This window comes from Tenebrio molitor, chromosome 4 (assembly GCF_963966145.1).
Source record: "Tenebrio molitor chromosome 4, icTenMoli1.1, whole genome shotgun sequence".
Lineage (NCBI taxonomy): Eukaryota > Metazoa > Arthropoda > Insecta > Coleoptera > Tenebrionidae > Tenebrio > Tenebrio molitor.
The window spans coordinates 18,143,990-18,171,056 of record NC_091049.1 but is presented as its reverse complement, the minus strand read 5'-3'; the positions used below and the strand labels follow the sequence as shown (position 1 = coordinate 18,171,056).

Genomic DNA, 27,067 nt, shown 5'->3' with positions numbered 1-27,067 from the left:
AACTCAAAGTGGTGACAATTTGAGAAGATGTCAAAAAAATCGGCCGCTTGGACATTTCTGTTTATTGACACGAAGTAATAATTACTCAAATTGCAAAAAAATAATATTGGAAGGACCAAAAATTGTAGGGTTCGGACATGTTCAAAGTATAAAATTTGAAGAATTCGGTCCTGCTTTGATTCATTGCGCAAACTCTGTTCCCTCCTGCGCAGTTGCTATTAATCACAAATTTCAAGCATTGCTTTGATCCTCTATTTACTTTATATATCTCTGTGGTTATAATACAGTAGGTCGTGAGATTTATATTTACGAGCGCCATCTGTGCATGAATAGCGAATATTACCTCAAACGTCAAACAGTTTACAGAAATCGCAACGGTCAGTGCCCCACCTATTTACATTTAACTGTAGGAAAACCGTTAAAGCATCGGCGTGAAACAGCTCTCCTATCATCATCACCGAAAATAGTTGTGATACCTTGTATCAACCTCGACCGCTTTTCGTGTATTTGATCGCCTTGTGTGTTGTTCTGTATCCCATTCGTCTCAGTCTAGTGTTGGTGTGTACATTTTTAACTGCACTGTAGTGAGCCGTGGTGAAAATGGCATCCAGATCAAAGAAAAGCTCGACGCCGGCTTCACAATCGCACGCGACGCGTCCATCCAGCCCCCTGAGCCCCACCAGGCATTCCCGCATGCAAGAAAAGGCCGATTTACAGAACCTTAACGACCGCCTAGCATGTTATATCGACAGAGTCCGGTACCTGGAGGGCGAAAACAGCCGTTTGACCCGGGAGGTCCAAAAGACCCACGAAACCGTCACCCGGCAAGTGACCGACATCAAATCCATGTACGATAACGAACTTTCAGAAGCGAGAAAGCTTCTGGATGAGACATTCCGCGAAAAGGCCAAACTGGAAATTGACACGAAGAGGTTGTGGGATGAGAATGAAGAACTCAAAGCCGACTTGGCCAAGAAAAGCAAAGAACTGGTGCTGGCAGAGAACTCGGCCAGGATTTGGGAAACTAGGTGCAATGAGTTGCAGATGAAGTACAACCAGGCGAACGCTGACGCCAAGAAAGCCATCAACGATCTCAAAGATGTCGAGAAGGAAAGGGACAAGCTTCGAAAGCAGTGTGAAGAATTGAGGAAGCAGTTGGAAGAGGAGTCGCTGGCTAGGGTCGACGTAGAGAACCACAATCAGACTCTCAGGGAGGAGCTGTCTTTCAAAGATCAGGTAAATGATTACCCGAAATATTGTTTGGTCAATAGCGATTCTAGGCCACCTTAAAATAGACAATTTGCTTTTCTTTATTTAATGCCACTTTTACGAAATCGTTTATTTTTAAATATTCATTGAAAAGCCGAATTATCATAGAATGATGTCATTATTCAAATTAGAATTGTGCAATTTCCATTTTTTTTCATCAATCAAACGTGATTTTAACATGGTACGGGATTGCATTTTTGACCAATTTATTGACCTAATGGCACAAAATTAGACCGAGGAGAGTTACTTCTACTCATGTTTTCTCCCGCTAAGTTATCAAAGTGGGGGACATGTGCGTTCATCGCAACGCAACCAGGTTATAAATAATGGGAATTTGTAAGGATAAATAAATAATACCAGATGTTCTACGTGCACTAGAAATGATCAATTGGAATTATAGTAAACACCTTGTTGAGTTAGTACACCCTGTATATCTGTCATGTCTGACGTATAGCTAAAAGTGGAAATTACAGATTTCTAAATGTACTTTTGAAATTAGTGTTTTACATTTTACATAAATAACGTGCGATCGAATAAAAAAAAATCGAGTTACCTGGATTGTGCTATTCTGATGCTTTCATTGGTTCAAACCACCTTTTTCGCCTACTCTGATTTTTTTTTATTCGATCGCACGGTAGTACATAACGGGTGACTATTAAAATTTTCACTTAGGGTTGGCTATGGATCATTCTTTGTCTTCCGTTGCACCTTAGACACTGACAAGTTTGACATTTCAATAAATATTTCTTCTCTTAATTTGGTTATGTTTCAATTGTACTAACTGACATTTGTCGTTCGTTCTTGCGTGTGTCTAAAGTAACAGAAAAATAAAAACTCGTTCAAAGCCAACTCCAAGTGAAAATTTTAATAGTCATCCGTTATATTACATATTTCAATAAAACAATGTTTTTGGATAATATATGAAAAATTGAGAAAAAAAATCATTTAAATTTATATTCACGTAGGTGCACCCAGCTTCATTTTATTAAATATAATTTTGAAATACATATACAGCCGGTCCCAGAACTGTCTCCCCATGGAAAACAGGCATGTGCCGACAGCAAAAGAGACTCCAAGATGATTAAAATAAATTTTCCTGTAGCTCACATTACCGAATTACATATAAAGTTATCAATTTCACCAATCCCAGAACCTCGTCCTCAGATATTACTAAAAAATCGAACAGGTTGCTGGACCAGCAAAAATTATTATTGATATCGCAACAAAATTCGAAATCTCGGCAACGCAAAATTGCAATCATCCTACCCCTTGATGGTGCTCAATTTTGATTGGTCAAGTTTTCTCGATTATGGCTTGAGATAGGACTTTTTTCTTTAAAATTGAGATTATCACATTTACCCAAATAGTCTCATTTTCTCTGGGGAGACAATTCTGAGACAGCCTGTATATGAGGTAATATTTTAGATCGAAATGTGCGATAGAGATGAAATAAATCTGATATTTATAACTGACGTAAAGTCAGTTTCCAATCCTGGTACTCGAAAGTGATATAAAATCTAATCTGTTTTAATTCTTAAAAACCAACAGGATTTTTTTAATGAATGAATGTTTAAATTTATTCCCATAAAAGATTGAATTGGACTGGTCGCGTGCAAAATAGAACTGTATTGTGCGACAGATTACTCCAAAATATTTTTTTGTTTTGCATTTTGTTGCGTCATTTCCGAATCAATTTCTCCGGAAGAATTGTGCCACGATGTTAGACATCCGAAGAATTTGGAGATCGGATTTTAGGAATAAATTGTCGGCGTTGGGAAATATCGCACTTGATCGATTCCCCCATTTTATTGGGTTCCATTTAGATAAGAATTTCCTAATTTCAATGATAACGCTGATATTTTATTACTCGTCGATATTATTAGCACATTTTGATGTGTATACTGTGTCTATTTCTGTGTCCCCATGAACACTGGTACGTGACGTCACGAGCCGGTCGATAGGTTTGCCGGTTATGATGTCATCGTGTAAAAATATATCTCGTACACCCCACACATACACATGTTAGGTTTATCTACATCGAAGTGTTAATCAGTTGATTAGGAAGTGGCTTTTGATAAAAAAAAAGTTGTTTATGAAATTTATTGGTGGTTGCTTAATTATTACACCGTTCAATTGTTCAAATTTGAAATGGAATATGTTATTATTGATTTTGCAATACAGCTGAAGTAGTGACATTTAGATAAAAGTGTTTATTTTGATTGCACAATTTTAGATTGCGTTTCAGTTTGTTTACTTTTTACCAAATGTGTATTCATGTAGGTGGATGCAGCTTTATTTTAATTGTTTCCAAATTCCGGATTTTGTCAAATCTAGGACTACATTTTAACAAAAATTTATATCTGCACATCATTAGAAAGTCTAAGATATACATGTGTAGTTATATCGGAGACGATTTATATTTAACATCCGTGTACAAGGTTGTTATGCCATAACGTGACATTGATTATGACATCACTGACAAATATTGAATTTAGGTGATATATTCAGAATAGGTTACACAGATGCACATAGTTATGAGTGAATGTAAATGGGGAAGTTGCGTGATGGTCGATTTTGCATTTAGGAAAAAATTAGGAAGAGTCACGGCCCTCGATTTCATAAAAGCAGTTATTGTGGGATTTTTTTAATAAAATGAACAGATGGCAGATGATTAACACGATTTGGGGCAACGACATGTAAAAGTTTACTTGCGGATTATCTGATTCAAGCTTTAATTGTCACGGATCATCAAACTGAAGTTTAGTCATATACGTATGTCAATAAACATTGAGCTTTGTTTACTGTAAAAATATGAATAAGTTGTAAAAAAATGACGTCATGTTGAAAATATTTTCTCCCGGAGTGTGATTGCAGTGAGAAAATTGAAAAAAATACTGTTGATTGTCGATTGTCTTTAGTAATAGGCTGCTGGTTGGGCAGCTAATCCAGATCAAGTTGCAACTAAGGCTGGGAATCGAATAGCTCACTATGTATAATTGGAATAAGTGCAAATTTTAATATTCGAATAGTCGAAATTCGTAGTAAATTCAGTATGGATTTGGTATTTCAAGGTCAAGTAAGTTTCTTTTTTGGCTATGTGGTTATGTCTTGTAAATAGTGACATACAGGGAACCAACATAATGCGAATTTACCAATGCTCAATACAACGTGAACGGTGTCTAACTATTCGAATAATTCGAATAAATGTTCAAGTGACTATTCGGATACCAAAATCCAAGAAAGTCCCAGCGTTAGTTGCAACAAGGCCTTGCCACGGCAAATACAGATACGACAATAATTGTGACATATGTATTTCTAAAATTTATTTGATTATTTGAAAACACGACTGGCTTGATGCAGTTGAATTAAAAAAAAAAAAAAACGAAACACGTCAAAAAAAATTGACAATTAATATTTTTGGTTTGTTTAATAGTGTGAAACCGTCTTACGAGAGATAGGATAGAATTATTGTCAAAATTCAATGACATTTAAAAAAATTATTTGATAGGTATTGTCAAGTAGACAGTGTTATGTAATTGACAAATGGACAAAACCAAATTTACGTTACGAAAAGATCCGTGTCTCGTTTTTTTTTCAATCCAACTGTACAAGATTTTTAGTATTATAAAAAAAAGTTTAATTATATTTACATACGTAATTTCGATCCATATTACAATGTTCGTCAATAGTAAAGTGCTTAATTATTGTGATATGAAAAGTTTGGTTATGTGGGAAGAGAATGCTTATAAATTTTTTTTACTTATGTAAAAATTATTACAATAGTGTCGAGCGATCAAATTAGTTTGTACAGTCGGCTTCAAAAAAACGGGAAATGAAATTTGACCTAATGTGAATTGGAAATTTGTTAATTTGTTTAATTTGTCAACTTATGTCAATTTGTGTCTCTATGACAGTATTTGTAGTGTATTTGCATAACTGACATTTCTGACACATAAGAGCAGTTTTTTAACCTAAATTCGAAAAGGCCGTTTCAAACTGCATATAGTCGTTTTCAATGACATCCGTGCTGTCAATATGACAGTATGTTGGCATCATTTACTGTTTCAGTTTAGTAATTTTGAATTTCCTGATTTGGTAATTTACCTTCACGCGGCAAATTCAAATTATTATTTATGCTTTCCGACAAAGCTAAGCAAATATGTAGTCTGATTCAGATTCCGATGATGACTTACTTTAACCATGTTTTACACCATGTCGAAGATTGAATTTTATTGTTTGTTGTTGATGTTTCACGAAATATAAATTTTCTTTTACCATAACCTCAATTTCTTGTTTGACATTTTTTTAACTAGGATTTTCTTATACTCTGAGAGTACTGGTTATGAATGTGTATGTACAATCTGCAACAACATATTAAAAACGACACTGACAGCACGGATGTCATTGAAAACGACTATATAAAAATTTAATAAAATCTGACAGAACTTTTTCTGACAGTTCACGTTTTTTTTAAGCCAACCGTAATGGAGTCACCCATGAAATCTCATGTCGTTATTTGAACTCCACGCTTCAATAAACACAGCGTGAAACACAGGTTAGGTCTTGACAGTTGACATTTCATGTAAACTATTTGGTGGTTAAAGTCACAACGAATTGAATTGTAAATCGAGAATTAGCGTTTGTCGAAAAATTGAAATTAACAGCAAAATTAGATGTGAAGGGTACAGTTTTTTCGGATTTAAAAATTACATTTATCAAATTTTTTGAGAGTCTTTAAAATGACGTAAGATTAGATTAAATTTTAACAAAAAAATCAAAATTCGGTGATTGAATTTCAATTTTACCGAGCACAAAATGTGTGATGGAGTAAAGCTTGAGTTTTAAACATCTCGCAGTGAACTACGTATTTTGAACTACATAATTACATATTGAAATATCGTCGCTAGTGAGGTGACATTTTTGCGAATTTTGTTCTAAAAATTTACATATTGCATAAAATCTCATTAGAATCAACGTTTCCTTATAATCTGTTTGGATATACAGGGTTTTTTTTAAATGCCAGTACAAAAAAAGACTGGTAATAGGTGAAGATGAGTAGAACTCATACACACAAAAATTATGTAATAAAAGTTTATTGATAACATAATTACACAACATTTTTGATTTACAATGCAAACATTTCCGATAATAATGCGGAATCTGGAAAAGTGTCCCGAATGCTTGCAGCGTTTCCACGTTGAATAGCAAGGGAAATCCTCTCGAAAAGGAATTTCTTTTATTTCGTTTTCGAGATAAGAAAAAATTAAATTTTGGTTAACATTGTCAGTACCTACGCTACTGAATTAAAGGTAATTAAAAACGTAATTGCTATGGTTTAATTTATTGTTTACTATTGTTGTGTCTGTTGTCTGTGGCGTAGAATGTGCTATTCCGGACACGGAATCTTGGCCACGATTGACATTTAACTTACAAATATGTGTGAACTGGCCTTTATTGAATATAACCCAACTTTTGACTCTATAATGCCATTTCCCTGCTTTTTTGATGTCACAAGAAAAACTTCAAAGTGACTTTTAATAATTGTCATTTATTAATGACACTAATGACTGGTTTACATTATTTTTTTAGTAATGTCTAAAAATGTTGGCCAAGATTCCGTGTCCAGAATAGGAGTGCATGGACAGGGATAGTTTATCCCTACCGTTATAGATTAAAAAAAAAAAATGGTTTTGTCGACTCTTTAGAATATCCAGATGACCCATTTTTTTGTACTAGCATTTAAAAAAACACTTGTAAAACAGGCACAAACCCCAATCTCGGAATTTAAAAAATGTCAAATTTGATATTTGGTATTTTTAGCATTTAGGCAAGCAGATAGAATGTCTAGATTTTTCAAATCTGAATTAAAAATTTCTTTTTTTAAACACTGCATATTAATTGAAGAGGTCGCGTTCCTTAGGCACTGAATAGTTTTCCTAGAAGTGAATTCTCTTATATTAACCCTTTTGTCGTAAAGCAACTACATAGATACCACGAAAAATATTTGATACATTTAGAAGTAGCGATACTCGCCCCCTTGATTGGGTCGCGACCCCAAGTTGTCACGAATGGTTTAAAATGGATTGCGATCTAAAAATGAAGAAAGCCTTACAAACATTTCATGTGTACCGATTCATAAAATTTCAGTTTTGTAAATTGTAACTACATAGTACAAAGTGTATTCGCTTCGCCCGATAACTGGAACAACAGATAGTGTAGTCAGTCATTCATGGAAAGAATTAAAAGGAAAGAAAACCTTTCAGAAAGTTTAAATAAATTTATTATTTTATAACTGCAGGTAAAGAGAATACTCTAGTTTCAATTTGGTTGTAGGTCGTAAAATTTTATGGTACTTTAAGTTAAAGATCTTGCGGGGCTTATAAATCCTAGTTTACCACTAGCAGGTAATATTTTAAGCAGGGTTGTATTGTACATTTGGTATATTTGCATTGTACGGCAAACGGCACGCGCCGCTTTCCAACCTTTTCAAACCCAACCATTGTGCCCGTTAATCGCTCATAATATCCAATAAAATTTTACGACCTACAACCAAATTGAAATTACAATACTGCATGCAAGGACTGCATTACTTGCTATCGGCTTAAAAAAGTCTTACGTGAGAGAAACTTAATTATCAACTTAAAACAATAAACTGTCTAAAGATTATAAATTATCATGTTTATGACTTGTATATGTTGCGTAACAAATACATATGTGACTATCAAGAAATTTGTCTGAAAATTGATTTTGTTTTGGTGTACACATTTTTTTTTTGTCTCCTTCAGGTGTTCCAGAAGGAGCTGGTCGACACCCGGACCCGGCGTCAAGTCGAAATCAGCGAAATCGACGGTCGACTGGCCGAAAAATACGAGGCAAAACTGCAGGAAACTCTCCAAGAACTACGCGATCAGTATGAGAGCCAGATGGCGAGCAACCGTCAAGAAATCGAAATGTTGTACGAGAACAAAATCAAGAACCTCCAATCGGCGGCCAGCCGTCACTCTTCGGCCGCCGGCAACGCTCTGGACGAATTGCGCCAAGTCCGCACTCGCATCGACACACTCAGTTCGCGCATTGGCGAATTGGAAGGAGAAAATTCGTCCTTGCAGATCCGCTGCAGAGACCTGGAGAAGCTGCTGGAGAACGAACGTTTACGTCACGCCGAGGACCTGGCGGCTCTCGAGAACGACTTGGCCAATCTTCGCGAACAGATGACCAATCAGCTCCAAGAGTATCAGGATCTGATGGACATCAAAGTGTCTCTGGATACGGAAATAGCCGCCTACAGGAAATTGCTCGAGTCCGAAGAGGCGCGTTTGCACATCACGCCTCACGGTTCGCCCGACAGTTCCCAGTCGGTGATCAGGGGCAGTTCGCAGAGGCGCACTCCGGTGAGAGCCGGCGCCAAACGCAAGCGGACTCTTTTGGAGGAGAGTCACGAACAGAGTCTGTCCGACTACAGCGTAAACAGTTCTTCCAAAGGCGAGATCGAAGTGTCGGAAGCTGATCCCGAAGGTAAATTCGTCAAGTTGCACAACAAGAGCAACCAGGAGATCGCCATTGGCGGATGGACGGTTGTCAGGAAAGCCGGTGAGCACGAGACGCTCTTCAAGTTCCACCGTTCGGTCAAAGTCGAACCGAACGGTACTGTCACCATTTGGTCCTCGGATCAGAACAAGGAACACGATCCACCCACCTGTTTGGTAATGAAAGGACAGAAGTGGTTAGTCTCTGATAATATGACTACTACCGTGTTCAATACCAACGGAGACGAAGTCGCGGTGTCTGAAAGGTTAGTGCATTCTTCTGGTTATTCTCGGTTTTATAGAAAGTAAAAGTTTGTGGTTTTGTTGTTAACAGTGGGGTATAGTATTTTTTAATAATATAAATGATATAATACAGGTTAACACACATATTATATAAGTGCACCTAATAGATAAGTGAGCAGAAACGTCACTTGAAATTGAAGGAGGACACAAGATTTGGTTTCTTAGGGCAAAATTTATACATTTCTTAATGAAATATGCAAAAAAATGCAGATTAATTTTTTAAATTCTTCTCAAAATGTTATGGAATTGTGTAGCTGGAGTCATTACAAATTCGCCAAAGAGGAGTCGACTAGTGAAAAGATATTTATTAATAAAAAAAGTGAAAAACACACTTTTGTCTCAAACAAACAAAAAAATGTTAATTTAATCGTAAAAGATTGAAATGCCTAAGCTTTTTTTGTGAAAAGTTCTTATTTTCAATTGGGGAAAAAAAAGATTTTTTTTTAATACAAATTGTATCAATTGTGCTCATTCAGAATTGGGGGGAAGTTGGAGACCAAGCCTTTAGTTTCCTCCTTGGTAATATTTTTTGTATATCGTATTTACTGTTCTATATTTTGTATTAATATAATAGAGTATTACATATTATTTTATTATTATTGCTATTGAAAGTAATTATATTTGAAAAATAAAATGTGAAACGTGTGAACTGTTTATTTTAACATTCACCAGCTAACAGTTTTCGTCGCGAGCTCAGTGTTTTGTGATAGTGGGAGCGGCACGAGAAGATGTCACCACTGAAAACTTCACAACCTCACTGATTATCTCATAACAACGTTTAACGGTCGATAGTGACTGATGTGTTTTGTTTTCTAGAGCAAAAAGGCAGCTTTCGAGTTCGGTTTTAAGGCACAGGGAGATGGCGGGCGGTATTTTGGGGTCCGAAGAACTCCACCACCAGTACGGTGATCCACAGGGTGAGGAGAAGTGTCGACTCATGTAAAACGAAACCACTGTACCTACCTTCCATTCGATTCGGAAATTGTGTTCGTCGATCGGGCCAGATTTTTTTGAAATTGGTGCGAACACGTCGGACACAGTTTTCCCCACTTAAACCCCGGTGTTTTTCTAACGTGAACGGATTAGATTTTTTCGTTGAGACACGAGAAAGTTGGATTTGACGGTTTGAAATTTTTATTTGACACGGATGAAGTGTTGTCAAATGAACATGTCGAATGTAGGAAATCACAGGAGGGTGCAATGGGTGTTTTATTTTGTTTACTAAGGAAAAGTTGTCTTCATAAAGTTTAGATTTTGTTCGTTAGAGAGAGAAACACATTTCTATAATGAGACTTTTTATATATTTTTAATTTATATAAGTATTAAGGAAGATTTTTAAAGATTTCTTCAAGTTTCTATTTTATTGAAGTTTGAAGGAGTCGAAGCGAACTTATGTAGTCACGATTTTTCTTTTATATTAAAACAATAGCATTTTTATACCAAGGAATAAATAATTCCAGGTTTAGATGTAAGTTCCCTAAAGTTCTTTTTGTATTTTTTCTGTGTTCAAATAAATTCTTTAATCTAGGTTGTTTTTTTTTTTCTTTAGAATTTCTTGTGCCTTACAATTTTGAATTGTTTTTTAGTATTATGTAACTCGTGCATGTTTTAAGCTTTAAGGTCTGCAATTAAAAGAATACTATAAGTAATTCGAAGAAATCCATGTTTTCACACAATTTTAAGATTGAAATAAAATATATTTTCACCAATAAATTGTTTTATTGTTGTGAAAAATTAATAGATGATGAGTCATCAATGATGTCACTTCCGCAAATTGTCACTTGTCTATCCAAATATTTGCTCAATGATGTCATGTTCTTAACTTTTCGTTGACGTTATTCAACGTCATGAATAAACTTGATGCCATCTGCTTTCACTTTCCTGAAACCTTGAAAGTCTACATTCATCTGAAGAGGGTGTACAAGACCGGACAGCGAAACCAAAGTGACAGATTAATTCCGGAAGATTAGAATTTCTCAGAACGAAGACTTATAGATGAATTGATGTCAAATATTTGTTTAGATTACTTGTCATGACTCATGATTCTCTTTAGTGTAGCACGATAAACAGAGCAATCCCATGACTAAAGATATCTTTAAACCAATAAATTACGAAATGGTGACATACAGTCGAATGCAAAAAAAGTGAAGAAGTTTTCGGTATTAGAAAAGTCACATTTGTACAGTAACATTTTAAGGAAAAACAATTACAGGGAACTGTTTTTGTCTACTTTCTTTTGCATTCGACTGTACCGTACGTCCAGAAGTTTAAGATGATTGAAACTTTTTTCTTATGATCCTATTTTTACAAAGATTTGAAGACAATATTTGAAACTATTTTGTGACAGTTTAGAAATGTTAAATAAGCACGTAACAAATACACCGTGCGATCAACAATTATTTACATCAAAGAAGGTTTTGATTGTTGCCGTATGTCGATAGATGTTTGGAATGCATTGTAGTATTTTTGGTTGCATATACCTGTTTCAATTTAAATTTCGAAATTTTTGCTTACACTTGACACCACGGACAATACTCGACACTCTGCCAAACAGCGGTGTATTCTTCGTTATTGAAAACACCATTACAAAAGTAAGATGAATCTTTTATGTTTTGAAGTAAAATTTGATTCATTGTGACAGTTGTTTGACGTTTATTAGCCGAATTAGCAAAGATACGAAAAATCTGACGCTGTCAAAGTCACAGCCGCCCCTTATCTACGTAATTGATTGTTGGTGTTGATCACACCGTGCCTAAATACATATAATTGATTTCATATAAATATTCATCAAGTGAGCTGTGCATTTGTAAAAGCACCTTTAATTTAGTTACATTACAAAGTCACATTTATGAAGGCCATCTCCAATAAATCTTTACTTGGTAAAAATACAAAGACAAAAACAAATAAGAATTGCTTTAATTTAATCAGTAAAAAGACGTAACATTGCTTTTGAAATCAGCAATGTTAAAATGGACAAAAACTGAAAAATTAGTCAAATCGGGTTCGCGCAAAGCAAGCAACTTTGAAAGTCAAAGTCACTAGCTTTAGCTTTAATACCAACAGAAAATCTGATTTTCATGGCTTGCTTAGATGCACATTTATATGAAATTGAGTATAGTTCTGTCATAAACAACAAAAGTCGTAAAGGTGACCGTGATACCTTTTTGTTTGATATACAGGATGATTTTTAAAATTTCCAAAACGCTGTAGCACCTTAATTTATTGTCAAATTTCAATAAATAAAGTACATATCAATAAAATGGCTTCTAAAAGACTATAAATTGTCATATAATGATATATACTGGGTGCCCCAAAGAAAGAAAATGAATTCAGAGGAAATTTTTATGGAGGAGATTGATCTAATTTAAAACCAGAATTTTACAAGATTTTATGTATACAAGTGATAATGAGCCCGACGGAATTGAAAATGCAACCCACAATACATTTCCAAAATTAAGGTGGCTATTTTAAATATCGTATTGTTTTAAAATGAAATTATGAATCCATGATGCTTTACTTCCAATAATTTTATTTGTAACAACTGTTATTTACGAATAAGTTAAAATACGACGATTATAATACAGGGTGTTTATAAATGTCTGTGATCGCGGTTTGCCATGAAATTAGATTCATACAAATGGTAACCAGTACTATAATAAATTTGAGGTTAAGTGTAATCTGACAACAAATGTCGGTGCAAAATGTCAATGCCATCAATGTTTTACCCTTTTACCAATAAAGTGATAGCCGTAGTATAAGTGGTACGTAAACGTGAAATAGACTTATCCATTTCAGGCAGATTTGATTTCAGTCAAGTCTGTCTTAAGCCAGGTTGAAAAAGACTGAAGGTTAGAGGAGGAACCATCTCTAAAAAAAACCAGGATTCATCTGGTCCGGATGATAGCACCCTAGAAGAGCTTAGGGTTACCAGATGAACATACGAATGGTCAGAAAAGCAAACGAGAGCAGAGGAGCAGATCAGTGGATTTAGACTGAAGTGCCAATCTCCGCAAAGAAATGTTTGGATTATCTTCAATTCTTTCGCGGATATCTTCCACAATGTCTTGAGCAACTGATGACCTACCTGAAGACTTGCTTTTTACGATGCTCCCAGTTTCCTGAATGCGTTTTAAAGTTCGTCTGATTTTCTGACGTAGACAATGATCGTCACAATGGTAATCTGGAAATCTGATGCGGAATTGATCGAGACAAGGCTCGACAGAGTATGCCCAGACACCATCGTCATCTATACTGTTCCTAAAATAAGCCCCTAAAATGAATTTATTTTGTTCGAATTCCATCTTTCACAATCTGTCTACTTGACGTATAATTATTTTGACGCGCATTGCTAGTCAAGTTCACGATTTTATAGAGAATTAGCTTTTTTCAAAGGCAACGTGATAACAGACATTTATAAACACCCTGTATATTCGAACGATGAGAAAACAGACAGATCCTGATTTATGGCGAACTTAATAAAAATGCTTCTGCCGTTGGACGTTTATGAAGACAATAAATACCTATTTTCCCAAAAACGCTTCGTTTTTTCGCAATTTCATTTCATCAAGCGAATGACGTTTATGTCAAAATCTACGAAACTGCACAGCTAACTATATTTTATGTTTTTTAAATCAAAAAACAAATGTCAAGGCTAATTTCGCAAATGTATTGTGAGTTGCATTTTCAATTCTGTCGGGCTCATTATCACTCATGAAATACCCTGTATACCTACACCAATTTCATAAAAAAAAAGAAATTGTGAGTCAATTTTTACTTGGTCATGATTATTTTACTTTAAACATTACCGAAGTGTTATCGCTGTGTGAACGTTTCAACATCGAATTATTTCAGATGATTATCGACTTCTTTATATTTTTGTTAGTGTTTTCTTTAGGCTAGTGGTAATTTTGTCGTTTTAGTTTTATCCCTGATGAGACAATAATTTAAGGTTTGGCGATCTCACAATATCAATTATTATCAGTAACTACATAAAATTGAAATCGAGCAATGAGGTGCTTTATTTATTATTCATTGTGCTTGCAAATTGTCAGGATTTTTTTTTAATTATCTGATATGCCTCTCTAGGGTTCATCCTCTGAACTCTGCAAAATGCAAATATCTAAACAGTAGCCATCAGGGGCTGGATCGATGAATGGAGGAGTTGTTGCAATATTGTGAAACTATGGATAACAACCATAGCATACAACTGGAGTGTTAAAACTGACGAAACAGTACACTTCAATTTTCTCGTATTTCTTCTTGACATCACGTACTTTGAAAATTTGGATAGAATAATTATTTTCAGTTACACCCTATACACACTCAACAGAATCCTGAAAAATGTCGTCGAATACGCTTCTGATTAGATGGGGAAGCCTAACTTACTGCTTGGTCTATTACCTAAAAATTTAACTACCCTCATATAATTATTACTGCTAAGCCAAAATTAAATATGTTCTCAAAAATGTGTTGAATGATTTCCAAAAAAAAAAACACCACTTCTCCCTTTTTTTTTTCAAATAAACAAAGACTGACTTTACTGTTCAGTGCCAAAGGTTTATTATATTCCAGACAAAATAAATTTCTTAAATTATAATTTTGTTTCTGTAATTGAATCCCTGTAATTGTCCACACGATTGCTACCACTGTTTTCTTTCTATTTCGTTAATTTCGGAAACCATTTTGAAGCCTTGATGTGGTTCAGCCATTCTTCAGATTGTTAGAGGTTCAACTTCTTGCAAAAGCTACAATTTGTTCGAGAAAAGAAATATTGTCATTATACTGAAACAACCTAGTTATTTGTTCACTTGATCGAAATTGGGGTGTCTGAAATAGCAACAGCCAAAATTGGAAAATTATTTATTTATTTTTTATGTACATTAGGAAAGATGATATTTATATTGATCTTAATCACCAAGTTTGCAATCAAAAAACTCCGTACTCAAACTCGCAATAATATAATTTAGAAATCATAAATACCATAGATGTGTTTAGTTTTCGTAACATGATAAGGTACCTGAATTGCATTCAGTCATAAATGTAAGTTGTACTTGTCGGAAACCAAAATGTGCACGTATGAGCTATTCGCTATATATACTTTTTAATTTATGCTTGTTTTTGGTTTAAAATTAAATTCTGTAGACTGTTTATTCTCAACTGGTGTAACTGTAAAAATCATCTGTTATTCGGATCAAAACACATTTCCACAAACTCACCTTTAATCCGTATAAACAATGTACTCTGGATCAGTAACTTCGACTTGTACAAATTGTGATTGCAACATTTGCATATTATTTGTATTACGAGCCATGTTATTTCGCGACCTGAAAATTACTGTGATGAAGCTTGGTTTTCAGATGGTTCGAGTACTTACTTTGCTTTTGCGTGTGTCAAAATGTGACTCTTTAAATTAGTTGATTGTGCAAATTTCTTATTACAACCGTCGAAGGGGCACACGTATGGCCTATCACCCGTATGAATTCTGACGTGAGTCCTGAAATAAACAAAAACAAAATTACAAAGGTGCAGTGTTTCATTTTTAGTTGCGACTGAAACATTATAAAGTTTAACTGTTTCATTTTGGAAATTACTTGATAGTACATAATTCAGGTTCTTTTCTGTATAGTTTTCATTATAGAGGTATATTTGTATTTTTTTAAGAACATTTGTAATTGCAATTAGTGAGGTGAATTTAAAATGCAAATGTGACGATGAAATGTGAAATGAAACTAAAATCATGATTCTTCTAATAAATACATTAAACGGTTATAATTATCTTTGGAAAAATTAATAAAGAATCCAATGATGACAATATAAATATCGATAATATAGAGATCTTTACACAAGTGAATATGATCCCCATCCCTCAGATGGGGAAAAAGGCTCAACTCCCTTTAAATTATCGTCCTATCAGCTTCTCCTTTGTGGAGAAAATAGAGGGAACAGTGCTACTGTGGAGGAAGAAAGAACACTAACAAGAAGGTAAAAAGTTAAAAACATCTCAGATGAATCATTTGGATTATGGGAAAGCCAGTCCTCCATCACCGACCAAATACTCAAGTGTCGTTGACCACGCCCATCGTGCCTAAACAATAAGCAGCCCATCTACATAGGTGGGGTATTTTTTGAAGGTGGCGAAAGCTTTCGAGAAGGTACAAAGGACTTTTCCATAAACCAATCGAAGAGGGTTGAATCTCACTCCAATGTAGAAAATTCGGTGAGAAGATAGAAAATGAATGGGGTCCCTCAAGATTCCCTCCTTCGCCTTCTCTGTTCACAGTTTACATGACCAATGTCCAAAAATGGCGCCACTCATGACCCCGACGACGTACTTCAGAGGCAACACTGTTATTCTTGTCCAACAGGTGAAACACCAGAACGATCCACCAGGACGAATGGAAAGACAATGCTTAAAAAAGCCTTGACACTTTCTTCAACTAAAATCGAGGCACTCTGGTTGACAAAGTCTCCATCTCACGGACAGACCAAATTAAGTACCTTGGAGTTCAAATCGACAAGAAAGTGACATTCAAGGTTTGTACGGAATATGCTGCTGCCCGAGTGCATGCAGCAGTTGTTTTTCAACCGGAGTAGCAATGTAGGATATCAAGCTGCTCTTGTGCAAAACGATCGAAAGAACAAGAAAGATGCACACCAAGAAGTTCCAGTGGAGGATACATTTTTGAGGATGAAGTTCGATTCGCTTTGGTCTTATAGAGCAGGCTACGGCGAAGAGCAACTCTTCTGACACAAGAGCCCCACGAATTTCTATCAATTTATTTAAGATTAACGCAACCCTCGGAGATAAAGTAACAAAAGTAGAAGATCCAGCTCCAATTTCTATTGGAGCTGTTTCTACAGGCGAAGAAATAAAGAAATATTGAAGACTTTTTTTTTTGAATAAATAATACATAGTACAGTCCTTCGAGCAACTACTATAAATGTATTTTGTTGATCTACGAATTGCTTGAGCTCTATCCATATCAATTACCAGCTTTGTGAAAGAAAAATAAGTCTATATCTAAAGCGTGTTTGACACGATACTAAATTTTTGAGAAAATTTACTAGTAAATGAGAGAGGACCAATGAACGATCAGGATCTGACAAAGACAGACTATGATCCTGATTGTTCATTGGTCCTGTCGAGGGTCTCTCTCATTTTCTAACAAATTTACTACGAAATTTAGCATCGTGTCAAACAAGCTTAACATAACAAATGAAATTAAATTGACTATTAAGAAAGTAAAGTAAGAAATTAATTAAAATACAACTTCTGACGTTTACAACTGCAACGTAAAAACAGAGAAGACATAAGGTGATTATATTTATATCGATTATAATCGATGAAAAAGAAATAAACAAGGCGAGCTCACTACACCGCAAAATACTTGGCACAGGTTTATCGTTACTGGATAGTTGCCTGAGGCCACATCGTGATGAAACACAGGAAATTGACCTTTTTGAGAAACTTTGTTTGAAGAAAAGCGACCTAACAGTTTTTGAGTTACGTGGGTTCAAACAGAGAACCAGACAGACAGCTTCTGGCTTCTGTATAATATAAAGGAGAAAATGGTGCAAGTGCAAAAAAGACAAACACAAAGGTGTAAAACGTATGCTTGGCGTCAAAAATACAAATGACATGAACATCGTGGGCTTGCCAAAGTTTTTCAAGTAAAGCACAACAGATTTCAGTCCCGTTGAACAACTTTTTCTGTTAAGCAAAGCATCTCATATTAAGAATTCTAGAAAAGTAACGAGTGCGATTATACGTTTCATTAAAATTAATGGGGAGATGAAGATGAGGCCCCTCTTGTGCCAGCTTGTTGAGATTATTAGTAACAACAATTTTCCTTTACAACTAGAATGAAGAACTTGTCGCAGGTGAGTTAGCGGAAAACCATAAAACAAAACTTTAATGAAACAATCAGTGTGACTACCAGAGAAAAAAACTTATGAGAAAAATGTCAGCGAGTTTAAGTGAAAACTTTTCCTATTAATCTTAATTTTTCATCAAGCAAACCAGATTAAAAATGTTACGAATTATTTTCTTAACTTCTTGGGCGATCAGTATATTTCAGAGCTATAGGTGTGCTCTTCCCCTGGGAGCAAACAAATTCTAGGGAGCCGTATTTTTTTTTTTTTCTTTGGAGTATTTGAAACACTCCATCTCTTAATCTACTTTTACAGTTCAACTCGCCCAATTTAAATCACGTTAAGTGTAATTGTATTAAGTATTCGACATAAGGGGTGTTTTTGGCGTCGAAGTTGGCGTTGAAAAGTCAATTGTGAATGAACCACTCGTCTCACTTAAAAACACAGATTTTTCAAACTGCAGATTAAAAACACAAACAACACAAAAAGTGAGGTTAGATTAAAAGAGCTGATCAGAGTTGTAATTCGATGGTGCGTTTACAATCGACTCTTCAACGCCAAATTAAAAAAAAAACACCCGTTATTATATCTTAAGAGACGAAAAAACGTTTCAAGTTAAAGTTCAAGATGGCGGAACTGTACAAATTTAAGTATATTTTTATTTCCCACTGCGCTGTAGGCAGGAATGGCTGTTAAATACTTTTATTTTAAACGGTAAAAAAGATTCAGATCCACTAATTTATTGACAAGTGTCAGGGGAAGTAAAATGGATTATGATTATAATAATTAACAATGGAACTAGAAAAAAAAAATAAAAGAAAAAAATGTTACATCTTGTTTAACGGGAAATATTCGAAAATAGCAATTTATCAATAAAATATTACCGTCATATCTTTAAGGTTACAATTAAATAAGTACAAATCACCTTAATAGCTACTAGGACATAAAAATGTAATTTCTCTAAGAGATTCATATAATAATCTATTCACAACTCGCAAGCCTAAATAAAAATATATCTTTGATGTAATCTCGCTTTTAGTACGAACGGAGACAAACGTGTCATGAAGACTTACCTTAAATTAAAATCGAGACTAAAGCGTTTACCACATCCCTCGAAAGTGCACTGAAATGGTTTCTCTCCGGTGTGAACTAATTGATGTCGTTTTAGTTTACTAGATTCAACGAAGGCCTTTCCACATTCGGCACATACATGCACGCGTGGTCCGTGTGTGTGTAGGTGCTTTCGCATCGCTGAATTGTCACGGAACATTTTATTGCAACCTTTATGTGGGCAGGCTGCAAACAAAAACTATTACCAATCGATCTGCTCTGCATAAAGTAATCAACTTACCGATCGTACGGTCCGTATTGTCTTGATTAGGTCTACGAACTCTGGGACTTTTCAAACCGGGTCTTGCAAATTCGGCCAACTGTTTTGGATCCGAAAGATCTAAACCGGGAATACCGTCGGCTGGAATCTTTTTCCCGCTCATGTACTCCGTGTAATCTGGATCTGGTTCTGGATTAGATCCCTCATCTATAAACAAACAACAACGTTAACAGACTACCAGGAAAAGTATAACAGTAAGTATCAGGAGTATATTTAGGGTTCTTGGATATGAAAAAGTCTAAGGAATTTTAAGTACGAAAAATGGGACTTTCGTACAGGGTATTTTGATTTTCTTTGAAAGGTGTTGAATAACTTTTTTGGAAGATGTGCCCTTGCCTATGGACTCATTTTGTGGTGAGTTCGATCACTGGATTTAAATCGGTGTGATTTTTCTTGTGGGGACGTTTACAGAATCGAACATCTAAGCGCTCGTGTGCGAGTGCTACTGTTAGCGCGAAGGGCGCAAGCTGCATCGACAATCAAGAAATGCGTTTTGAGCATTTATTTGTAGCTCTTTTATCACGTCAGGTCGGCGAACTTATAACCCACTGTGTTATATTTTTGATGTTAACGTTTCTTTTTTTATTATTTTTATTCGAGTTTTCGGAAATTGGTGGTTAAATTTTCTACGTAGACTTTCTTAACACCCTGTATGTCACATTTTAGCCTCTTATGGTTATTAATAAGATTGTAACCTGAATTACCAGTATACAAAAATATGTAACGAATAATATCGGGTGTTCATTTAAATTTCTCCTCAAAGTTGGCGTTGAGTGTCGATTGTGAACGCACCATCGATTACGGATCACGGATCAGCTGTTTAAATCTAACATCACTTTTTGCGTTGGATGTATTTTTACTCTGCAGAATGATGAGTGGTGCGTTCACAATCGATTCTTCAACGCCAACTTTGAGGAGAAATTTAAATGAACACCAGATCATGACACCATTAATAAAGTGGTCGTTAACTAAAGTCGTGATTAAAGTAAACGTTAACCGACATACATTTATAGTGCATTCAATGTATGTCCTTGGTTGACCAGCCTGCAGCAATACAAACATCAACAACAGCCAAAATAAATTTTGATCTGACCGAAATTTGACAGAAACATCCAAATCATACATAACCTCACAAAAAATAAAGCATGGTACACTTTCAATCAAAAGTTGTGTTTCAACTTTCAGCCGGGTAGTGAGAATAATAAATTTTCACAAATTGTGACACTTGACAGCACAGATGTTTTTGGAATCCACTATATGCACTTATAACCTGCCAGAATGAGATGAATTCGTCACCATGGTAATTAAAGTCATGATTAAATTTAATAAGGGTGTCGCGATCTCGCGATACGGCCCATTGTAGTCATTTTCTAAACGCATGAGAGTTGGCCATGATTTTTTGACACATTTCACACAGTATAGTAAACTTGACAATATAAACTGTCATCAACTGTCAGGTATCAAGTAAAATTTTTCTTCAACACGATGCCGAAAGTTGTGTGTGTCTCAAGAAACCAAATGCAACATCTTGAAATGCTATGAAAACATGAAGCAAGATATAGGCCTGATTTGAGCTATGATGATCCGGCAACAAGGCTAACAGAAATTTTTAACGTAACTAATCCTTAATCGTCTTGAGAAATAAATTAGTAATCTCGATTTGTAGGTTGGACGTCGTCTAATTAACGATATTACATATAACAGAAAAACCAGGTAGCCTGCAAGAAAAGATAATATCAAAAAGTTAAGTTAATTTAAAATAATGCTCCTAAAATCCAAGAGAAGTAAGCTTTACGATTGTAATTTACGAATTTTATATAATTAAGTACAGTTAGGGACACGGAATTTCGGGCATCATTTTTCTATCACTTCAAAAAATTGCGATGTAAATCACTCTTTATTGTCAACGTGACATTCAAGTCAAATTTTGAAATTTATTTTCTGTTCACGTCAATCGCGTGTCAATCAAAATCGTCGCAAACGGTAAAATTGAGGTTAATAATGTGAAGCCTATTTTTTTGACGGTATATTGATCGTGATGCTCGAAATTCCGTGTTACGAACTGTACATGATTCTTCAGAAAATGAAAATATTTTATTTTATAAAGTTCAAATCTACTTTCTTGTTTGTGCTTTCACACTGACATTTTTACTCCCAAATGACATTTTATACTGTCATAATTTATACAGAGTGAATACTCTGACAAAGTCATGGCCAACCCTCATGCATTTAGAAAATGAATGTTGATAGTCAGTGTATAGAAATGGCCGTCTCGTAAGTATGTCTCAAGTTGATTTAAACTGTTATTTTTATTGGTTATGTTGATCTGAAAAGTTAATCTGCCTTTAAGTTTTCAGTCGTTTAAATGATCGTAGAAAAAGTATAGTGTGATTTACTTCTTCACGCAGAGAAACTGACACTTTTCTGCATTTATCATATAACATACTATTGTGACTTTGATGGGTATTTGTACAGTTAGTTGCAAAAAAAACGGGAAATGAAAATTTTCCTAATGTAATTTTGGTTTTTTACATTTGTCAGTTTATTGTCTACTTGACAATACCTATCAAATAATTTTAAAAAATGTCATTGAATTTTGACCATAATTCTAACCTATCTCTCCTAAGAAAATGGAACAATTGTAAAAATGTGTCAATTTTACTTTCGACAGTTCCCGTTCTATTTGCAACCAACTGTACAGGGTATCTATAAATGATCGTCTGATCCAGCTTGCTATGAAAACCTGTCAAATTTTGAATGTGCCGCTTTATACGGGGTGTTTTCGAAGTTGAGGCGTTCCTTGTAAGACGAGGTACTACACATTATTCTTAAGAATTTTAGCCTAAATCTTCTTAGTAAAATGTTTGTAATAACGGAGATAATTGATTGTATATTTTTATTGTTTTCTAAAATTTTGAGTCCGGTCCTGTCCATTCCAGGTTGTGCCTTTCCTGAAATCGCTCTGCAGTACTCTCTGGACGCCGCAGCTGCATTCTGATAACGTGATAACATTTCTCATAAATTTGCAACTCATTTGTGACTCATTATTTTCCTAATAATAAAGTCATTTCGACGAATTAGATGACAACTCTGACAGTATTTTTGATTAACGTTCATGCTCATTTGATTTTTTTTGTCAATTCTAATTTCTAACAAATCAGTGCAAATTTGAGCAGGACCGGTTACAAAAATTTAAAAAAATTAACTTATTGTATCTTCATTGCCGTACACATTTTACTAACGTAATTTTGGCTAAAACTCTTTAGAACAACGCATACTATCACATGTTAAAAGGAATGCCTCAACTTCGAAAACACCCTTTATGTAGAATAAATTCGGCACTCATAGGGTCAGTTTATAGAAAGAAAATTAAATATTTAATTGGAATTAAATTTTAATGCGCGATTAACTCATGAATCCGAAATTTCGATTGGTTCAATCTGATCACGTGTTCAGTTAATCTCGCATTTGATTACGATTAACTTAATTTCGCTTCTGTAAACTGGCCCTAAATGTTACATTTTCAGATTAGGTTGTTGGCTAAATTCTAACGTCACAAATTTTGTTTAGCTTTAAAACCGGACGTATTTGCAATTTGTACTGAAAAATATAGTTTTTGGTGTTTATTATTGAATAGAAAAATGTATATGGCACAGAAGTAAAAATAAAATGATTAATATCATACGCAAAAATGGGTAGGATAAAAATTGGGAAATTGAATACAAAGAAATGGGTTATTGTTCCTTTGCCTGTTGCCTTCCAAATAAAGTACAGATATTAATACCTATTTTATGATAACAAACGACAGTACGATTTGTGGAGAAGACGACAAAATAAATTCAAATTGGTTGACAAGATTTATTCTCAGAGTTTGAGAATGTTTCGAAAACTTTTTCTGTATCTCTCCCTCTTCATTTCATATTGTTATGTGTTTTCAGGGTACATATCTGCAGATATACATAATATCTACAATAAAATGGAGATAAATAAAAGGTAGAAATTAATGACGCCTGAAAAACTTTGGGATAGAATAAGCCTTGATAAAATCTGATAATGCGAAAGTTGAGAAGAAAACAAGAACGTAGCAATCTTTTATATTCCTGGAAAATAACAGTAGAAAGCTAAATTGGCTTCTAAATCTTTAGTTTACAGAGAAAAATAAAAAAGATCTTTCAGAGACCAGAAGCTCTAATAAATTTTCAGAACTGGGCTTCGTATAATGGATTCGGGCAATCGTGGATGTTTGTAAATAACTCTGCCTTATGAAAAACAAAAAATTTGGTAGTTAAACACGTTGAAACTTAGGGAGTAATAAACCTGACAAAATTGCTATTTTAATGAATACCTGAATACGATGTAAAGTGCAATTAACGCAGTAACTTGTGGGGAAGAGACAGGCATTTCCTGTCTATAATAATAAATATTCTAAAAAATTATTATTCAAACGTGTTCCAAGGACAAGTAGAAAATACATGAGGAATGTTAAGGAAGTATCTGCATTAGAGAGATTACATATAGTGAACCTTTCCAGAAAATATAAAAGACGAAATAATTTCAAATGTCTTGTGGAGATTCCATTTATTCAAGGCATACATTTGTACCTTTTTTAATAGTCTTATCAAAATGCATTAATGTATTCTGCTACAGGTGTTGCATGAGATACTATTGAATAAAAACATGTAAGTACCGGGTGTCCGGGCAAAAAGTTCGGATGCGTTTATTTCTGGTGTCCTTAACGTTACAAATTTGAAATTTAATTGACATTTAAATGACATCATATGTTTTTAAAGTCCATTCAAAAATCAAAAAACCACCAACGTCGCATTTTCCTCGATAATTACTATCGGCAACGCTGTCAAGTGTAAAATTTGGTGAGACTTGTAATTTTGAGGTTAAATGTTTATTAAGTGTCTTTTTTTCTGGGCATGTTTAAGTAAAAATAGTAAGAATCAATAAATAAAGAAACGTACTGCTAATAAAACAATATGAACGAAATTCAAAGCAATAATTGAATTTCATTTTGATTCAAATAAATGTCATAATTTATAGTTACCAACATAGTTTGAAAAATTATCTACCTAGGGTTTTTTAAATTTTACCAACCTAAAGCAACAAATGGTGGTTTTTGATTTTTGAATGAACTTTAGTGAGTGATTGTGAAAGATAAGATCTCCTTTATTACATCTGTGTACAAAAACTCACGGGTTACAAAAGAAGGCCTAAATAACGGTGATATATTAAAAGTGTACATTATTTTCATATATTTCTCCAAAGAATAAGGTAAACTTCGTCCAGCGAGAGATTGGGAGATTTTAAATTGTATTAAATTAACCCAACACTACAAAATGCACTAGAATAGATTAATTAGAGCATAATTTCAGGGCAAAAATGTTCTCTGGTTGAAGGATATATTTCAAATTTTACGTGAGTTAGCTACTCCTTTCTCTACGTAGAATTTAGTGACTTTTATGTCAACCAATCTCTCGCTGGACAAACTATACCTGTTTATTAAATTTTTCCTGTTATGTGAACTTGCCAACTTCTTGGTATAAATGTAGCATTTTTGCAGAAACAAATAAGTCCCAAAAATTAGTTTCATAGAAGCTACCAACAATAGCAAAAAATCGTCAACAACAAATTTAAAAAATTATTAAAACAAATCTATTTTTGAATTGAATAATAAGTCACTCTGCCCTTTGTAAACAGTAAAATTATATTCCAGTAGGTAATATAAAATAAGCAAAATCAAGATGTATCTTATAGCCTCAGATTCTTATTAACCCCTCCCATAAGCACGAGCGTATTCATAAAAAAAAAATTTGAAGAGAGAAATAAGCAGGTGTGTCACACCTGTCACGGTTAAAAATGCAATATATTATCTTCGGATAAGATCATGATTCGGGGTTAAAGATTCACTCATTTTAAAAATTCTATTTATAAACAAAAGAACTCTCTTAAACTTTGACGTTTTTCAATCAGCAAAGTCAAGCTCTACGGTTTTACGCATGTTTAACCTCACTTTAATAAAATCGGCATAAATATTAATCATAAAGAATGATTATTCAGTTTGAGAAATGGACGACAGTCTGGATGGCGAGTTCGACTTGGAAAGAGTTTAAATTTGGCGCCGGTGTCGTCATAAGCGTGCACAGAACACTGACCGCATCCGCCATACTGTTCCACCATAATAAATTACATCGGCCATGACAAAATATGGCAGAAAACGTAGTGATGGCTGCCGAAATGCAACATCGTCCGGCGTTCGTGTTCAATTTCCCCAAAATTGGCGTGTTACGGGCGCAAATACCGCCGAAAACAACCGTATTCGGTTCCACCGACGTGACCTCAACGCCCTTGACTCAAGTAAATCAATTGCCGCCGGATATATCCGGTGAAAAGTGCAGTCAGGAGGGTATCAGCCGGTAGGTGGAAAATGGATGCGAATTTTCTGGACTTACCGTCACTAGCACCTGACGCCCACATTGTTACGGAAAATTCTCCTTCCATGGTTTTAATTTGTACCTGTTTTTGTTCCCATTTTCTGGGTTTGGTTTCTACGTGCATGTCGCTAAGCAACAGTTCGTTGTCTCTCCGAGCAAGGATCCCTCTGTTTTTGATGGCCGTTTTCCGCTTTTTCGAGGGCCCCGGCGATGATTCGACGTACAAGTCGGAGGCGTCGGGCACCGGGACGTCGTATATGTTCAGCGGATCACCTGAGTCGTCTATGATCTCTTCCTGCGCCTCCAAAATAATGTCGCGACCCTCTAAAGATTGCATGGAAATCATCGGTTCTCCGCATTCAACGATTGTCTCAACTGTATCGGAAATGTCCACCGGAATCGATTCGATTTCCACGCATTCCTGTATGTCCGGTTGAATTTCCACCTCGCACATGATATTTTGATGGTCCGCCATAACAATGGTTCCTATTTTGTTTATAAAAGATGGTCGCACCAATATGGCTACTCACTAACACAACAATGGCGGATGCTAGCACTGATCAGTGCGACCGCTACAATCAAAGTGCTTCAAGTTCAAGGAAAATGAACCAATCACAGACGTGTACCACCAATAGCGTCTCAGTCACGCCTACACGAATCATTGAGTTAACCATCGAACGTATGTCGGTGCTTATTTCGCAGACCCAGCAAATTCGCGCCATCTATGAACAAGTAACCAGACTATAAAATACAGAAACTATAGGTTGTAGTAATCATTTTTAAAACTAATTTGTGTTTTCCATTATCTATTCAGCAAATTAGAATCAAATAACAATCCCAAATACATCATAAGTATTACAATGTGTCATTTAAAGTTTACTCAGCAATCTACACTGTTTAAAAATGATCAAGAGTCCTGTTTTATTGAAAGCAACTTGATGAAAAATGTATGACACGTAACCCAAAAATTTACGCATTCTTGAAATTAATTGTTAATCCTAATACTAAATGAGTATCTTGTTTTAAGACATTATTTTAGACGCCAGCAGTGACTTTTATTTTTTTTAAAGACAAACAAATTTAACAAATGTAAAAATACAAGACTTGATTTATTTCAATCATTATACACACATTTTTATTGTTTATACAGTAGCTAACAGTGTTTTAGAACGGTTTAATTTTTTTACCAAATATGGTTTTATTTTGACATTTATGAATAGGACGGAAAGCAATTTTTAATGCCTTGAAAAATGCATGAACATGTTAAA

The 27,067-nt window shown here is 34.8% G+C and overlaps 2 protein-coding genes across 2 annotated transcripts; one reads left to right on the top strand and one right to left on the bottom strand.

The window, feature by feature from the left end:
• Positions 1-401: 401 nt before the first annotated feature.
• On the top strand, positions 402-10,626 carry LOC138129774 (lamin Dm0-like). Its single transcript, XM_069046063.1, has 3 exons — positions 402-1,236; positions 8,055-9,061; positions 9,915-10,626. The coding sequence occupies exons 1-3, from the start codon at positions 601-603 to the stop codon at positions 10,039-10,041; spliced, it is 1,770 nt and encodes a 589-aa protein (XP_068902164.1). The 5' UTR covers positions 402-600; the 3' UTR covers positions 10,042-10,626.
• Positions 10,627-14,944: 4,318 nt separating this feature from the next.
• LOC138129776 (transcriptional repressor protein YY1-like) lies at positions 14,945-26,380 on the bottom strand. Its single transcript, XM_069046073.1, has 6 exons — positions 25,818-26,380; positions 19,321-19,506; positions 19,043-19,265; positions 15,472-15,591; positions 15,314-15,421; positions 14,945-15,263 (listed from the first exon to the last, which is right to left on the bottom strand). Exons 1-5 carry the CDS (start codon positions 26,272-26,274, stop codon positions 15,316-15,318), a joined length of 1,092 nt encoding a protein of 363 aa, XP_068902174.1. The 5' UTR covers positions 26,275-26,380; the 3' UTR covers positions 14,945-15,263; positions 15,314-15,315.
• Positions 26,381-27,067: the final 687 nt, after the last annotated feature.